At 37.8% G+C, this 19,498-nt stretch overlaps 1 protein-coding gene across 2 annotated transcripts in view; it reads right to left on the minus strand.

Annotated features, from left to right (window-relative positions):
* Stpg2 (sperm tail PG-rich repeat containing 2) overlaps window positions 1-19,498 on the minus strand; it is a 456,622-nt gene that overhangs the window by 340,496 nt on the left and 96,628 nt on the right. For both annotated transcript variants that reach the window (XM_040751713.1, XM_040751712.1), the window contains exons 7-9: window positions 7,336-7,443; window positions 4,530-4,686; window positions 1,686-1,849 (exon numbers count right to left, since the gene is read on the minus strand). In XM_040751713.1, the coding sequence (XP_040607647.1) occupies window positions 1,686-1,849; window positions 4,530-4,686; window positions 7,336-7,443 (429 nt within the window). The remainder of the gene's footprint in view (window positions 1-1,685; window positions 1,850-4,529; window positions 4,687-7,335; window positions 7,444-19,498) is intronic.

Here is a 19,498-nt window from a genome sequence, read left to right on the forward strand (position 1 = left end):
TTGTGGCTGGTTGATGTCCCAATCCCTACCCTGGAAGTCTTGCCTGGTCACAGGAAATGGACATTTCAGGTTACAGAAACACTATTGCTAGGAGTTTTAACAGGGGTTCTTGTAGATTCCGGGGAGTTTACCTTGTGCCAGGTTGCTATCTGACCCGGAAATCTCCCCTTTCCAGTTACCTCTTTCAATACCCTTCCCCTTCATCTATCCCCAGCCTAATCCCTCATGCTCCCATACCCACCCACCCCCTGACCACCTACAAAATCTCTTCTATTTCTCCTTCCCAGGGAGATCCATTAGTCCCCCTTGGTTCCTCCTTGTTACTAGTCACTCTGGAGCTGTGAATTGTAACCTGGTTATCCTTTACTGCACAGCTAATATCCACTTATATGTGAGTACATACTATGTCTTTCTAGGTCTGCATTACCTTACTCAGGATGATTTTCTTCTAGACTCATCCATTTGCCTTTAAATTTCCTGATGTCTTAGTTTTTAACAGCTGAGCAATACTCCACTGTGTAAATGTACCATATTTTCTTTATCCATTGTTCATGTGATTGGCATCTAGGTTGTTTTCAGGTTCTGGCTATTATAAATAAAGCTGCTATGAACATAGCTGAGTAAGTGTCCTTGTATATGATGGAGTATCCTTTGGGTATATGTCCAGGAGTGACATAACTGTGTCTTGAAATCCTTAAGCATATTATATTTTACATTGTTTGCACTGTTAATGCCATTGCCTCATCTTAGAATCATATTATACATATTAAATACTTGTGCAAGAATATCACTTTGTGACCAAAGATGGCTCAGTAGGAAAAGACACTGGCTCCCAAGGCTAAAGCCCCAGTTCATGTCCAGAACCTACCTACATGGTGAAGGTAGGAAACTGACTTCTGAAAGTTACCCTCTGACCCACACAGAAATCCCATCTCACACACACACGCACGCACACACACACACACACACACACACCAACACACACACACAATGTTTAAAATGCCATTATGCAACCCAGTACCATTTACAGTGAATATACACTAACAAAAATTTTATAAATTATATTATATATAACTATATCATTATATTGTACATGCTTGTACTGTGTATAACCTCTGTGACATTATATAATTACATATCATATAGGATACATTATAAAATATATTATATCCCATAAAGTTATCCTTAGTCAAAAGCTAACCAATACTTCCACTGAATGAAAATCTCAAGCTCCTGTTCTCATCTCCTGACCCCACTGCTGGCCTTATATACACAGAAGCTTCTCCTTATTAGAAAACTTACCATTTTAAACTAGCTGTCTTGTTACCTCTCCCTAACCCTTAACCACTATGTATTAATATCTCCATTTCTTGGTCTAAAGCTTGGACCTTTGCTTTCCTTGTTAATTTCCCCTGAGCATAGCTTTAATGCAGATTCTTTCAAATGTGACATCTGTAATCTCTAGAACTTCAGTTTGTAAGTTATTTTATCTGCTGTCATTCATCTACTGGTCAATGCGATCAGTTTTCAACTTTCCAAAGCATATGGGACATTGTAACAGGAATATCTTTCTATGCTTTCCTAGAAATTCTACTATAACATGAAACTTTAGAGAGTGCTAATGGCTTAATATTGTGTGTAAATATGTTATATATAAAGATAATGTCTTGTAATTAATCTATTACCTGATAATTACCAGGTCCTGGACCACTGGAAACTTTTTCTTTTTGAGCTATGATCAAAGGTGGAGGGACAGAAGAACAAAATGCAGCTTTCTTTGGTTTCTTCAAGCAGGTTTTTTTAACCTTGGCAATTACAGTGTTGCTTGGAATATCATAAAAACCAGGACCTAAAATTATGACGAACATTGTGTATAAGAAAAAGTACACTTTTAAGAACATTTTTTTGAACTCACTAACATTAAGTAAATACTTTAGAGTGGGGTACATATTATATTTCTGGCTAGAATACAACAGTACAGACACTTTTCAAAAATTTATCCAAGGCTTATAAAGTTAATGAGTAAATATCAATAACTGTCAGAGCATGCAAAAAAAGCAGTGACAAAATTCTAAATGATTCTACTTACACAAAAATTTAGAAAACACAGGTTCAGAAAAGTTGCCTGGGGACAGGCGTGGGGATGGACATAAATCCCAATGGTACATGTGAGAAACTTTAAAGAGTGATGGGGCTATTCCAAAACTCAATAATAACAGTGGTTTCCTGTATGAAAAAGTTAGCAGTTTCATACCTTTTGAAAGCCACATACTATGCTGAGCTGAAGTAACCACTCCAGGAAATCACTGACAAAGGAATTCTCCAATGCGCTGAGAAGGAACATCCTGAGAATAGTGGTAGCTATATTCTTCCCTAGTGACAACATCCTGGACCCTTAAGACATCAGAGCAGAGCTACCAAAGGAAATTATTCCTTCCATGATAATTTTCACAGCCTAAGTTACCTAACCACCTCCACTTGCCTCTAATAAGACTCCCTAAGTCCCTACCTAATATTCTAATCTTTACTAGTAGCCTACTTTGATTTCTGTTGCAATGATAAAAACATTGACCAAAAGCAACCAGGGCATAGGAACAATCAGTTTGAAACACATGTAAACACTTCAGTGTCTGTCATCCAGAACCCAAAGAGTTTGGGCAGCTCCACCTCTCCTGTCCTGACACTCACGGCACACAGCTTGTCTTGTGCTAGCTCCACCTCTCCTGTCCTGACACTCACGGCACACAGCTTGTCTTGTGCTCCGCTCCACACTTCCACTGTCTTTAGAAGTCACCCACGCTCCCGGCATCTCCAATCTGCTAAAGTGTCCACTTCAGCAGAGGCTGCCTCTGCCAGGCCCTCTCTATGGACTCAAACCTGCTTCAAGGTTCCATCCTCAACTTCTCCCCTTGACAATTTCAAGCCTGGGTGGGGCCTCCACTATAAGCGAGGCTACACGTGCATCAATGGCCCCCTGGCTTCTCTGTGAGGATTCCAACTTTCCCAAATGGTGCCAAGCTGCATCTACGCTCTATGATCCTTTATGTTTTCAAAATCAGTACCATGTAGAAGACTCACTACCCATTACAAAGCTCAGCTACCAGCCTGAGATGAAGCCTTGACCCCCTAGACCACATTGTCTGTGTGCTGACCCTGAGAAAATATATCTCAAAAGATTTCACCTCAGTGATGCTGCTATCTTATCAAATACAACTGATTCTTCAGCCAGTGCTAACCAGAACCAACTTTCCCAGGAAAGCAAGCATTCCACTTTGGAATTCTTAATCCAAAATTTCATAAAAACAGTCCTAAAAGAGTCTTTGCTTCTCTCTGAAACTTCACAAGCCAGGCCTCCAACCTCCACATCTCTCTCAACATCTTATCTTCCAAGCTTCCAAAACTTCTGAGTATTCAACAGCATTGTCTAGCCCTAAGCTCCAAAGTCAAACACAATCGGGTCCATCAGAACAATACCCCCAGGATCTCAGTGCCAGTTTTCTGTTCTAGTTTGATTTTTCCTACTGTAGGAACTCAAGATAGGAGCCTGGGGGTAGAGCCCATGAAAGAATACTACTTAGTGACTTGCCTCCACTGGCTTGCTCGGCTACATTTCTTAAAGTCCAGGCCCACATATCCAAGAATGGACCCACCTACATCAAGAAGCAATCAAGAAAATTGTCCCATAGCCACGGCCACAGGCTAATCTTGTAGATGCAATTCTTCAGGTGAAATGGTTCTCCGCAGTTGGGTTGTGTCCATTTGACAATAAAACCAACCAAGACAACTAGAATCTGTGCTTCTTATTACCAATTTTAACTGCTGTTTTGATTAATAAAACACATGAACCTCTTTGAATGATAGCTGACTAATACATTTATCAAGACCATAGATCTATATACTTAAAATTATTCTATTATGTGTAAGCTAAACCTCAATACAGAATACATGAATAGATCACCAAGCTAAACAATTTTAGAAGGGTGATGTAAAATGTATTTAAGATGCAAAAAAATTCATCTATCGTAATAATTTTCCTGTCACCTTATTGTAGTTTTTCATTCCTTCTTTACATTAAAAAAACTATAACTCAAGAATATTTTCTATAGTGATAGTCTGAATGAAGTTTCACATACTTTTCACTCAAACAAAAATAAACAACTTTCTATGATGTTGAAAGTTTTTTGTAAAGATACTCAGATACTTGCAATAAGTATTTAAGTATCCTCTGAATAGTTTGGTTTTTCTTCAAGAGAAGTCTGTTTGGGTGAGTAGATATCCATTAGCGAGATACGACATATCTGAATGACTACTTCAAGTTATGTATGTTCTATTAAATTGGCTCTGTTAACTGATCTGACTAAAACTTCACTATATACTGATTTGTCTGCTTACCACTTAGTCAGTACTTACATTTGTTACTTTTAATAATGTCACTAAGCACAGAGCTTTAGTCAACTGAATTCACCCATGTACCATCCTATTAAGGACAATAAGTTGCATACAGTCAGAGTAAAAGATGAACAGCAAACCTGGCATTTCCTGCGCCCGGGAGTCCTGTGTGAACCGGGCAGCACTCTGTCCAAATGGCGAATACTGTCCTAATTTTTTCTTTGAGCACTTAAATGCAGTTCGTGTTTCATTATATGTTCCAGGAGCTGGGGTACTGGATTTGATAGGTGCAAATCTCTAGGGAAATGTACCAATAAAAAAAACAGAAGATTCCACACATGAATAGTTAAAAATTGCCTTCTGAGAGACATGGCAGCTAGAGTCTATTTCTCGACGCAGCAAAAACAATACAGATGAATTAAGATGTTTTGGTCATTGAAACATAAAACATATAACTTTTGGTAAAGTTTCTGATATACTAATACTGTTATGTTCAGGTGTGTCCCACTTCCTTTAGAAAGAGACAATGTTGAAATGAGATTCTAGTTCTACATGACAGGATATGGACAGTATTAACTTTCAACAAATCTTTGCTTACCAAAGAGCTGTATGATCTAACATGATTTGTGTTATATTTCTGTGTGTGCACATGTGTGATGGAGGTGTGTGTGTGTGTGTGTATGCGTGTGTGTACAAATGCCAGCATGTGGTGGTGTGGCAGAGGTCGTCAGAAGTCTTCTTCAATTACTTATCCATCTTAGTTTTAGACACAGGGCCTTTCATGAACCTGGAGGCCACTTGTTGGCTAGTCTGGTTGGCCAACAAGCCCCAGAGAGCCTCATGTATTTACCCTCCAATACTGACAGAGTCAAATATTGGTTACCTGGGGCATTTCTACCTTTAACTTCCCACGCTGCTGGTAAAAGTAATAACTAATTGTTCGTGTGTTTCCATTTGCTTTAGTTTTAGAAAGTTTTTTAACTCATTCTATTGTGATTGAATTTTACTATTTGCGAATATGTGTAACGCTATCATGCTTCCAAAAGACAAGGCATGCTTTTTTAATAGGTGCCAAGGAGCATTCGTTGCTGCCTCTCATTTCACTCTATTTCTATGTGATCCTGCCTCTGTGGTGGGTAGGAGCTCACAATGTATAATACTTTCTTATATCCATGGTGGAAATTCACCCACAGGATGGCAAAGTTCACACTACCAGCATAATATCAACTGACATGCACAAGTCTGGAAACCACCATGGCCTCTTGGAAGCTGATGCCCTGTAGCATCTGCAGCCCATCCCAGCTCCTAGCCATCCTTTCCAGAGAGCCTACAGCATTGCTTCCTATTTCATCCTCTCTGTGTGTTCATAAAACCAAACAGGTATGTGCATGTTTTCCTTTTGCCCTTTTTTTTTTACAAAATTGTAGTGCATTAAAATATGCTTTTTGCATTTTGTAAAAATATTTAAGTATGAAGGCCAACTGAAATGATCCCTAAGAGGACAGGAGAACAGAGTGGCTCCTACATGTGTCAATTTTTAAAATCCCATGAAAAATCTAAATTTCACCCAGAACTTGGAACCATGGTTACAACTGTGTTTTGTAAAATATTATATGAAAACATGAGGGAATTCGTTGCATTTTGGTAAAATACTAGACCTTTCCTGAAGCATGTCTAAAATTTTCCAGAAATACAACCATATTTATGCCTAAATAGCATAAAACCTGACCCCTAAGTGTATCTTCTTAATTGGATTGTTTCTTTTTCTATTGTGATAATTAATATATCTTTTCATATGCAACTAAACACACTACCTCTATGAGGTAACCATGTTTGGTTTTAGCTCTTTTGTGTCGTCTGCCATTATTCTGTCTTTTACTATCATCCATTTGAAAATTAATTCTATTTTCCACTTACAAAATATAACTCTAGTGTTTTGTAACAAATGACACAAAATTAGATTATATATTAGGTGAATGGAAGTTACATAAAAATTTGAAAGTGGTATTTATAAACTGTATTTTTAAAAATCAAGGACACACACACACACACACATCCTGTCCTTTATTTTCCCCCCTTGTGCAGTGCCTTAAGTACTATTAAGTTGCTCAAGACTAAAATCTAATATTCACTCTTGAGCCTCTCCAGTCCCTCAATACAAAATCTAGCTCATTAAAGTGTAATCATAATTATATCTATAAAATATATCTTTAATCTATCTACCTGTCTCTAAGGAGGAGATCTTAAATATATTGAAAGCAAAATAGTTGTTTATAGTCACCTGAAAGTTAATAACTTTCCCAAGTTAAATAAAATAATCAGAGATGCACATAGCACAAGTAGATAAATTTCACAACCACCTTATCCAGAGGCTTCCACATTACAAGTGCTTGTCGGTATCCTTATTTTCTTGACATAGGAATACCATAAACGCCTTTTAGTCTGTTTAGAGTGTTTCCTAAAGGACGTGATGCAGTTGCTATGGAACAAATGGATGCTCTGACTGCACGCTCATCACTGGGAAAGGTCATATATGATCAATGGTAGGTATGACAGAATACCTTTATGCCATTCTCCAAAAGTTACATGTTTCCACATGGGCTACACTTAATACTCAATGCATGCATTAACAAGATACATATTAAGAATACAATTGATACTTCTGATCATCTGAACTGACTGTTCACATATAAAAATTTGATTAATAGAAAAATGTTTCATAGATATTACCAATTCAAATATGAACCTGTGTATTATTCTTAACATTCAATATTATTTTACAAAACTCTACCCACAATTTTGAAATGTTTTGCCCTGACCTTGCTCATCTCCAATTTGTTATATGTCATTTTGCTTTTTATAATTTCCTTAAACACCTTTGGATTTATTACTGGGTTCATATCATGCATTTACACTATGTATATGAAAATGGTTGTACACAATTACCTCTGATTCAGAGAGAAAAAAGGAAGATTCATCATGTACATTTGCTGTCATACTTGGTGTCTTCTGAAATAGACTTTTAATTTCATACTTTCCAGGTCCTGGTACTCCCTAAGTTACAGAAAGAAAGAAATACATTAAGAAAGGCTTTACTTTCTATAATACCTAAGAAAAGACTGAATAATTCTTATAGGCTATGATCACAGCCTGTCACTAAGAGAAAAGCATGGGAGATACTTCCTAACAGCAGAAGAAAAGAAAAACCTGTCCTGGGCAAAGCTGCATTTGACCCTGGAAGCACACTACCTGAAGCTTTGCTGCCCTCTGCTGATAAAGCCAAAAAAATCCTCATTTTTCACAAGGCTAGCTATAAAAAGAAAGAAATAAAAGTGATTCAATTGCCCTTTCATTCCAGGTGAAGAGCTAACCTTTCCTCTTAAACATGCCTCTGGCTTGGAGTGGAGCTGGGGAGTTGGAGGGGGCACTACTGCATATCATAAACATGGGGCTCTTCACAGAGCAGCGACAACAAGAAAAGCTTCACTGTCTCTCAAACTTCCATTATTCAATATCCAAACAAATAGGCATCAGGGAATGTTTTACTTTAAACACAAATGCTTAATATAAAGAACTAAACTTTTAGTTAAATACTTTTAAATAAATAAAATTAATCTTATTAATCATAGAACTGAGTTCCTTATTTATTAAGACAAAATAGATAATAGATAGGATAGATAGAAGATGATAGCTAGACAGATGTAGATAGATAGATAGATGATAGATAGATAGATAGATAGATAGATAGATAGATGATAGATAGATAGATAGATAGAGATATTCACCAGCAAATACCTTATTACCTTGACACAGTATACTTAGTGATAGAAATAAGAAAAAAAAGCTAAATTTACATCTTTTCATATATCTCTCACTTGGTTTTCCACAGCTAAAGAATTTATCCCTGTAAGTCTGTGAAATACTACCCTCCTGGCATGATCGAACCAATGTAATCATAATATTATAGTAGCCTTGGCTACCTCCAGTGAGCTTACACAAGACTAGGCCTGCCAACAGCCCATCACAAAACAACAAAGCATTCGTAGGATCCCACCCTTCACTACTGAACTATTAACAAAAAATGGATACTTAGGAGAGGTGGACATTGGTTCAGTCACTCAACACTGGTGCATCATATGCCCATGTTCAACTCCAAACCCATGACCACACAAATAACTTTAGTTAAACTCAGCAAGTTACAAATTAAGGCAAATCACAGTACTTAGGAGGTAGATGCAAGTGAATCTCTGTGAGTTCAAGGCAAACTTGGGCTATGTAGTTAGTTCCAGGCCATCCAGGACTCCATGATGAGACACTGTCACCAAAAATATATTACTTGGAAGAAAGGAACGTTTGTGGTGGGAGTTATATAGGGAAAGATGGCTACCAGAGGAGAAAAGTATTCAGCAGTCTTACTCAGCTGTAAAGTGCTTACTTTACTTCTAGCAAAGTAGCAGGATACAAAATTAATACACAAAACTCAGTGGCCTTCTTCTATACAAATGACAAATCAACTGAGAAAGAAGTCAGGGAAACTGCCTTTCACCACATCCAGAAACACATAAAATATCTTGGGGTAACTCTAGCCCAGCAACTGCAAGACTTCTGTGGTAGTTTGCATGAAAATAGTTCCATAAGATGATAGGGAGTGGCACTGTTAGGAGGTGTGGACTTGTTGGAGTAGGTACGGACTTATAGGAAGACGTGTGTCCCTGGGGTTGGACTTTGAGGTCTCAGACGCTCCACACAGGCCAACAGCTCATGGTCTCTTCCTGCAGAGCCAGACGTAGAACTCTCAACAATTTCTCTGGCACCATGTCTTCCTGTACATTGCCATGCTTCCCACCATGACAATAATAGACTAAACTTCTGAAACTATAAACCAATTATATAGCCCCAATTAAATACTTCCCAATATAAGAGATGTTATGGCCATGGTGTCTCTTCACAGCAATAGTAACCCAACTATCACAGTTTGTATGATAGAAACTTCAAGACATTGAAGAAAGTAATTGAAGAAGATATCAGAAGATTGAAGGATTTCGCATGCTTATGAATCAGTAGGATTGATACAGCAAAAATGGCCAATCTACAGATTTAGTGCCATCCCTACCAAAATTCCAACATAATTCTTCACAAAAAAATTAAAGGACAATTTTCAGCTTCATATGTAAACAAGAAAAATATGATAGTTAATACAATCCTTAATAATAAAGGAACTGCTTGAGATATCACTCACCTCAAACTCAAACTGTACTATAGAGCTATAGTAATAAATATAATACAGCATGATATTAGTGTATAAATATATCACAGACATGTTGATCAATGGAATTGAATATCCAGACATAAATCCACATACCTACTAACAACTAATTTTTGATAATGAAGACAAAATACATATTGGAAAAAAGACAGCATCTTCAGCAAATTGTGCTGGTAAAACTAGATGTCTGATACCTGCTACTGTGCACAAAACTCAGCTTAAAATAGATCTAAGGCATCAACATAAAGCCAGATACACTGAACCTGAAAAAAGAAAAGGGAGAATAGCTTTGAGTTCATTGGCACAAGAGAAGAGTTCTTGAACAGAACACTGATAGCATAGGCACTAAGATCAACAAAGGACACCATCATTCAGACAGTGTAGCAGCCAGATAATGGGAAGATTTTACCACCTACACATCCAATATAGGTCTGATATCTAAAATATGTAAAGAACCCAAAAAAACTGGACATCAAAAATTTCCAAATTAAAAACAGGTCAAAACAGGGAATTCTAAAGAATAAATATATAATAATACCTGTTCAACATCCTTAGTTATCAAGAAAATGCAAATCAAAACTACTTTAAGACTTCATCTTAAATCCATCAGAATGCCAAGATCAATAAAGCAAATGACTGCTCTTGATGTTGGGGATGTAAAATAAGGGAAACACTCAGCCATTGCTGGTGAGAAGCAAACTTGTACAACCACTAAGAAAATCAGTGAAATGATTTCTTTCTTTTTGGCTGGAGACCTGGCAAGAGAAGCACCTCTCCACTCACCACAAACCAAAAAGACGGGGAATCTCTAATTCCCTCAATACTGCTCCCTCTGTGTCTCTATATCTGTATTCCTGGCTCCTCTGTCCTCTCTATAGAGAATTCCTGTCAACTAATTGTTGGCTCTGCCCTCCTGATCCAAGATTAATTTTAATAACATAGTCTTGGAGTTTCATAGTGCAATCAAATACTCTGTGACACAGGGGAAATCCAAACACTACTGTTCTGCTAAATGAATATAGCAATAAAATGACTCCTAGCAATAATCTGCTATACTCATAGATCAGTATCCTGCTCAGTCATCATCAAAGAAGTTTCCTCCTGTGGTAGATGGGTACAAACACTGTGACCCACAGTCACAAAATGCACAGGGTGAGAGACCTTTAACTCTCAATCCTAAATGGGATGTCTCCATAAAATCCTCCCACTCAAAGCTCAGGGAACCTTGCAGAAGATGAGGCAGAAAGAGTGTAAGAGCCAGTGTGGATCGAGAACATCAAAGAGAAACATCCTTTTAAACACAGCAAGACCAATGCACACATGGACTCACAGAGACTGTGGCAGTCTGAACAGGACCAGCACAGAGTTAGTCAGATGAGATCCCAGTGCTGACAGAAGGGGAACAAGCCCCCATCCCTAACCCAGAAGCTAACCACTCACAAATGAAAAATTAATTTTCTCTAACAGCATCTCACTAGGGACACAAACTACTCTTAGGGGCAGGTAAATTGCCAACACAAAACACAAACTCAGTGGCATTTTTGGTATATGTCTCATAATGTTTTGCTGGGGAAATTTTTTCTTCTGTCTCCTCTCTCTCTCTCTCTCTCTCTCTCTCTCTCTCTCTCTCTCTCTCTCTCTATTTAAACTTACAGATCCCTTATAGGGTATCTCAAGTCAATATTAGCTCCTACAATTTTCTCATATTTCAATTTATCAGAAATTCAGTGTTTTTTTCAGAAAGTCATGAAAGCTGTAAGATATTGTGATTCCAGGGGTAAAATGTTGCCTGAAGTTCCATTGTCTCAAGTTTGTATAAATATCAAACACAGTCTGTAGGGGGAAATTTAGTACACCACCATTAGCCATGTGGCATATTAGAGGCACATACAGATGAGGTAATAAAAGGGCAGTTTACCAAACCGCTAAACACACCCACTTTAGGAGTGACTAAAGACGTATGCCGACATAGGTGGTGAACTACGTCACCAGCCGGGCTCACTTTTGGGCAGGAAGGAATAAAAGACTGAGCAGCAGAGCCTCTTGCCCTCTTTTCGACTTCCAGTTCGGTGGTGGAAAAATACTCGGCTCATCTGGGTTGCTTGTTTTCTCTTGTGAGTAATTTCTACAATAAATACTTACCTATACACTCAATAAGTGTGCCATTTATCTTTGTATATCTGATAGGATATTAGGTCTTAGCATTGCAAAACAGTTGAATTTTGGTATAAATTCTGTCATTTCCACAAACATTTATTATTCAAGGTCATTCCTACAAAACTACTTTTATCCATCTTTCAGAGACTCCTGAAACAAAAGATGACTATAGTATGAGTGTTGAAAGAAAAAGAAAACCTATAAATGGTGGTTTATGAGGCTTTATATTATAAAAGCTCACTTAATAGATGAATGACTAGATACATGACAATTGGAGAGTGGAATTTTATAAGTATGTCACTGAACAAGGTCATCTCTCAAGATTTTGTGGGACATGGAAACCAAAGACATGGGACAACCCCCAGGACTACTCCACAAACAGTGCTCAGCTCAGAAACTTAGTTTGATTGTTCAGTAGTTTGGGGGTGAAATGACTAGGCATGGAGTCTAGTTAAAGGACCAGACTTACAACAACTCACAGAGCCTGAGCATACAAAGAGGCCATACTGTCAGTGAGGACCTGAGAGCCAGTCCACCAAATTAGTGAGCACATGACCAAAAGCATGTGTTTTGTTGCTGCTCTGTATTCAAAAGTATGAAATATTGCTGGGCGGTGGTGGTACATGCCTTTAATCTCAGCACTCAGGAGGCAGAGTCAAGTAGATCTATGTGAGTTTGAGACCAGCCTGGTCTACAAGAGCTAGTTGCAGGACAGCCTCCCAATGCCACAAAGAAACGCTGTCTTGAAAAACCAAAAAAAAAGTATGAAATATCAAAAAACATCTTGGTTGGCAGTGAAACTTGTGATCAATATTAGTGACTGGCTTGTGCATGTCCACTGGTACAACAGATGCATGAGCATCATGGTGGTAAACAACCACTTTATGACTGTTCAACAAGATGTAAATAATACCAGGTATCATTACCAAGCCTAGAACCTATAGGAGTGGACCTATTTCTATTATTATTCTAAATAGACATAGTATTAAGGAACACATAGTGACTAGCTACAACCACAGATAAGTGTATCTCTCACTCTTTATCACAGAAACATCTATTTGCAGTAGATAGCGATTAGCACAAAGACATGCAACTGGTCAAGGTGTAGAAAATAAGAGACTGCAGAATGCTCAGCCTTAAATGGTCATATATAATGCACTCCCTCCTCCCAAGTCTCAGGGATCATAATGGAAATGTGGGAATTGCTGTGTGAGCCAGAGGCTGTGGATGACTATAAGGAAACAATGGCTTCTGAACACAGCTGGAGTTTACTAGTAAAAATAATCAGTGACCTCAAAAAAGAATATGAACAAGCAGATTAATTCAGTGGCCTTGGAGATGAAACACAGCAGCCAAAGTTAGAAAAATTCCATGAAATGCATGTAAAAATTGATGATACTGATGAAAATTTAAGCAACAGGGAAAAATTTCAGCAAGAAAACTGATATTTTGGGACAAAAAATATGATCACAGTAAATGAAAACTTTAATTGAATAACAAAACCAAAAAACAATGAAGACAGTACCAAAGATGTGATCAAGCAGAAGAAAGAATAACAAGGATGGAGGACAAGGTCAATCAAATACTTCATTCAAGTGTCACTAAAGGAAAAAAACAAACATCATGACAATAGCTAAGATTTCTGAATACAATGAAAAAATACAAACCAAGCCATGCCAGGAGATGCAAGCCTATAACTCAGAACATGAGAGAAAGAGGCAGGCAGGAGGATCATAAGGCTAACTTGCTCTACAAATGAGTTTCAAGCTAGCTACACAATGAGCCCTATTTTTAAAATAATTAATAAGTAACAATTATGATGATGATCATGATGATGATGAATACTCTTTCATGAATGCTACTATTTTTATCCTTTGTCTACAATAAGCCTGAGAGTCCATTGGTGATGTTTATCTTTAGTAATTGAGCCATATGTTCTATTACAATTATGAAATTGTAATAGTGCAATTATGAAAAGTTGCAGGTTGTTGTTTTAAGGTACTACATTTTGAGATCAATGAGTATTCTGTAACAGAAGACTAAAAGGACAGCTAATGTTTACCAGTCACCTGCTATTTGCCAGGAGCTACATCTATTTCAATTCATAGATAAGAAAAAACACAATACAAATAAATTCTTTCCAAAAGCACCATTGTGTCTAAGTGGTTGGGACTGATATACTGCAATACCAAACTTCCATTTTCCAGATATGAATGTTTGTGTGAAACATCCTGGCTAAGAAACACAGGCAATAGTCAGTAAAACGAGAAGCAGAGCAAGGTTGAGAGGAAGATCAGTTCAATTCTAAATATTAGCTTCATAGTTACTATGTGGAATGAAAGTGGGGGGTGCATTAATTTATATAGGCTGGAGCTCAATAGGGAGTCAGTGACATAAATACATAATGGAAGTAATACGTATGTATACACAATAGTATCTGAAACCATAAAACTACACGTGTTTTCCAGGAAAATTGCATAAATTAAAAAGACAAAATGGCTAAAATGCCATATGATGTTCATGTGATTCCTAGCATTACATTTTTATTACAAAAGAAAAAAAGCCCCTTCACTTGAGATTAAGCACATTTTAAAAGTATGTCCCAGATACAATTAATACTCGTAGTTCATCCTCATGATGGATTGAACATAGTAGCATTTAACTTGGATTTGGACCATAGAGAGCATCTGTCAATTATATTTGTTTGCATAATTACAATGTAAACTTTTGATTCGTTATATATAACGTAAAATATAATGTATGACTTGATTCTGCTCTTAGAAAGCAAAGATTCTCTATTTTTTAACTAATCAGATTTAAACAGAACTAAATCAAATAAGCATGGTAAGGCAGACTCTGAAGCAGTTTGAAACGTGTCACTATATTAGTCAACAGTAGCACTACAATTGCCACTGGGCCTCAGATGTCACACAGTTGTACATCATCCAAGTCAGAATATTAAATTACAGACAGGAAGTGCTTTGTAGGCTGAATCCTGTACTTGTTACCCAGTCATACATTTAGAAACAGCAACAGAAAACAAAAGTGATGCCCTAATTAATATAAATCTAGGCAAGCAAATCCTACAATAAACACTAGAAATGTAATTTTGGCCATATAGTACTCCTCCAGAGTAGAAGTTGTAATATAGATTTTCATACAAAAAACAGCATGAAACTCAGTCATGCTCATGAAAAGCTACTTAGATTCCATTTGCTTAATAACAATTCATGTCAACGCTAGTATTTTTAACTCAGCTGAGTCAAAACCGTAAATAGCAAGCTAAATCCACACTTCTGAGGTAAGATGAAGAAGACCATCCTGGAACTCTCACCAGAGAAGATTTTTCTGCTAATTTTTTCACCAAGAAACAAACAACTTTTTACAGTTTTCTTGCAATTAATAACATCCTATATGTGAAGTATCTAGTAGCAATCAAGGTTCATAATGCCTATTTTGGCAAATTGATACTATGTAAATGTTGGGAGTTCAATATTTATTAGTGTGCAAAGCAATGCAAACTTCCACATACAACCGTTGAACCACTCCTTCTTTTAACAAACCTAAATTCCCCATTCAAAGAGAAACTGTTATAATTAATTGAATAATAAATAGATAGTTGAAGTAATATTAATGATTACAAATCTTAAATGAGTTGAAGGAGCAATGCAATTAATTAGTGTTATATACACAAAAAGAGCATCCCCTGCCTACTGGGACCAGGCAGGCAAGTTAGTGTTGAATGGAAATTGGCTCAAATGGAAATTACTCCCTTTACTCCCAGAAGCAATGTTTAATCAGACTTCACTGATTGCTATAAGAGTTGGTCTGGGGTATTTTGTTTGTGTTTTCTAATTTAAAACAGGAAATCTGGATTTGATAAAATTCAACAAGCAACAAGTGTTGGTAAATAACTTAATTTTTTTTACAAACTTCTTTTAATCTTTTTTTTTTCCAGTTTAAATTTAGATAAGAAACAAGGTTGCTTCACAAGTCAGTTCCAGGTCCCTCTCCCATTCCCTCCCCTCCTCCCGTGCCCTCCCCCTACCCCCCCGTTATCCCCTCATTCCCCCAGGGAGGGTGAGGCCCTCCATGGGGGTGTCCATAGTCTGTCATTTCATATAGGGCAGGGCCTAGACCCTTCCCCAAGAGTTCAGGGTGAGAGTGCACCTCACATTGTTCTATGGGAGTCCAAAGTCCGTGTGTATACTTGGGATGGGTACTGATCTGCTGCCCAAGGCTCAATAGATTACCTAGGCCTCCTCACTGACACCCAGATTCAGGGGGTCTTGATCAGTCCCATGCTGGATTCCCAGGATAATGCCTGGGATTCAAGAGTTAATCTTTATCTGATCAGCTGTTTCTGGGGGTTAAACCAGCCCAGTCTTAATCCCTTTGATCATCAGTCCTCCCTCTCTGTTACTGGCTTTCTTGAGTTCAGCTCAGTACTTAACCAAGGGAGTCTGCCTTTTCTTTGATCAGCCACTAAATGAAGTTTCTGTTTCCCAGACTCTCTGGCCATGGGATTGCAGGCTGGCACTCCCCAGATCTATGTCTAAAATCCATATATGAGAGAGTACATGCCATGTTTCTCTTTTTGTGACTGGGTTACCTCACTCAGGATGGTTTCTTATAGTGTCATCCATTTGCCTGCAAATCTCAGGATTCCATTATTTTTTTCTGCTGAATAGTACTCCATTGTGTAGATGTACCACATTTTCTCTATCCAATCTTCGGGTGAGGGACATCTAGGTTCTGGCTATTACAAATAAAGCTGCTATGAACATAGTGGAACAGAGATTTTTGTTGTATGAATGGGCATCTTTTGGATATATGCCTAAGAGTGGAGTTGCTGGGTCTTGTGGTAGGTTTATTCCCATTTTTCTGAGGAATCTCCATACTGATTTCCAAAGTGCCTGAACAAGTTGGCACTCCCACCAGCAATGGAGGAGTGTTCCCCTTTCACCACATCCTCTCCAGCATAAATTGTCATTGGTGTTTTTGATTTTAGCCATTCTGACAGGAGTGAGATGGTATCTCAGAGTTGTTTTGATTTGCATTTCCCGGATGGCTAAGGATGTTGAGCACTTTCTCAAGTGCCTCTCAGCCATTTTAGACTCCTCTATTGAAAACTCTCTATTTAGTTCTGCAGCCCACTTTTTAATAGGGTCCTTTGGTGTTTTGGAGACTTGCTTCTTGAGTTCTTTGTAAATTTTGGAGATCAACTCTCTGTCAGATATGGGATTAGTGAATATTTTTTCCCATTCTGTGGGCTGCCTTTTTGTCTTGCTGACTGTGTCCTTGGCCTTACAGAAGCTTCTCAGTTTCAATAGGTCCCATTTATTAATTGTTGATCTCACTGTCTGTGCTACTGGTGTTATATTCAGGAAGCTGTCTCCTGTACCAATTCAGTCAAGGGTACCACCCACTTTCTCTTCTAAGAGGTTCAGTGTGGCTGGATTTATGTTGAGGTCTTTGATCCATTTGGACTTAAGTTTTGTGCATGGCGATAAACATGGATCAATCCGCATTCTTCTACATGCCAGTCTCCAATTATGCCAGCACCATTTGTTGAAGATGTTTTCTTTATTCCATTGTATATTTTTAGCTTCTTTGTCAAAGATCAGATGTTCGTACGTGTGTGGGTTAATACCCGGGTTTTCAATTCGATTCCATTGGTCTACCTGTCTATTTTTGTGCCAATACCAAGCTGTTTTCAGGACTATAGCTCTGTAATAGAGCTTGAGGTCAGGAATGGTGATGCCTCTGGACGTTGCCTTGTTGAACAGGGTTGTTTTGGCTATCCTGGGTCTTTTGTTTTTCCATACAAAATTGATTATTGTTCTTTCAAGGTCTGTGAAGAACTGTGCTGGGATTTTAATGGGGATTGCATTGAATCTGTAGATTGCTTTTGGCAGGATTGCCATTTTTACTACATTGATCCTACCTATCCAAGAGCATTGGAGATCTTTCCATTTTCTGAGGGCTTCTTTAATTTCTTTCTTTAAAGATTCAAAGTTCTTACGATACAGGTCTTTCACTTGTTTGGTTAGCGTTACCCCAAGGTATTTTATGTTGTTCGTGGCAATTGTAAAGGGTGATGTTTCTCTGATTTCTCTTTCAGCCCTTTTATCATCTGTATATAGTAGGGCTACTGATTTTCTTGAGTTGATCTTGTAGCCTGCCACTTTGCTGAAGGTGTTAATCAGCTGTAAGAGTTCCCTGGTAAAGTTCTTTGGGTCATTGATGTAAACTATCATATCGTCTGCAAACAGTGAAAGTTTGACCTCTTCCTTCCCAATTTGTATCCCCTTGATCCCCCTTTGTTGTCGTATGGCAATAGCTAGAACTTCAACACATGTTGAAAAGGTATGGAGAGAGTGGACAGCCTTGTTTTGTTCCTGATTTTAGAGGAATTGCGTTGAGTTTCTGTCCATTTAGTTTGATGTTGGCTGTCGGTTTACTGTATATAGCTTTTATTATGTTTAAGTATGTCCCTGTTATCCCAGATCTCTCCAAGACCTTTATCATGAAGGGGTGTTGGATTTTGTCAAAGGCTTTTTCAGCATCTAGTGAAATGATCATGTGATTTTTGTTTTTCAGCTTGTTTATATGGTGGATTACGTTGATGGATTTTCGTATGTTGAACCATCCCTGCATCCCTGGGATGAAACCTACTTGATCGTGGTGAATAGTTGTTTTAATGTGAACTAACTTAATTTTACCAACTTTAATATGATATAAAAATATAAGTGTGGATTAAATTCAGCCCATAGGTCACTAGATTCTACATTCTGTTCCTTAACATCTCAGTCTATTTCAAATAAATTCCATATGTATACTTTTATATATTCATATGTATTATGCTGTGATATAAAAATGTTTGAGAAGTGATGTAGTGTTTCTATGCCTGACTATAGTAGTTTCCATGGTGAAATAATGCTGCTCATAATTAGCAGTTGTCAGTGAGATTTTCAGAAACTGATAGCTGTGAAACTTCCATTATTATTGTTAAATTTAGGTAGATTATTGTGCCATGAAAGACAACTAATTCACATCAAACATTACCTGATCCTTTAAAGAGGCTGTGTTGGTCTTCACAATTCTTCATATGATACAGACACACATTCCTATTTTATTCACAGACTAGTGAAAATGGCCAGTTATAATTTCTCATGCACTATTATTCCTCTACAAAGGCTATGGAGGTAGGCTGGTGGCGATCAAAAACTGAAATTATGAAAGTGGACTTAGTGAGCCCAATAGATAGATGTCATGGACAAGTGAACACAGTTATAGAACAAGTCGTCAAGTAATGAAATTACCACAATAAGAACCTCCAATGGCCCTGTGTGATGCACTGGGTAAGTGTTTGCTTTGGTTTGAGTGTGTCTAGGAAGTGCATGTGGAGGATTTTACTCATCAACGTAGCTATCTTGGGAAGCAGAGTGGTAGGCGATGTTTGGGTCATGATGAGGAACCTTCAGGAAAACACCAATGTTTTTCTTATTATGAATATGTTAGCTGTAGTGAGACAGCTTCCTCTCTTCTACATGTGCCCACCTGCCTTGCTTTTTTATATCAAACAAAAAGCAGAAGGCACTCACCACATGTGCCTTCTCAGTCTTGAGCTTTCCAAGCTCTAGAAAGGTAAGCCAAAATAAATCTCTTCTTTAAAAACTATCT

Source organism: Mesocricetus auratus, unplaced genomic scaffold (genome assembly GCF_017639785.1).
Source record: "Mesocricetus auratus isolate SY011 unplaced genomic scaffold, BCM_Maur_2.0 Super-Scaffold_100009, whole genome shotgun sequence".
Classification (NCBI taxonomy): domain Eukaryota; kingdom Metazoa; phylum Chordata; class Mammalia; order Rodentia; family Cricetidae; genus Mesocricetus; species Mesocricetus auratus.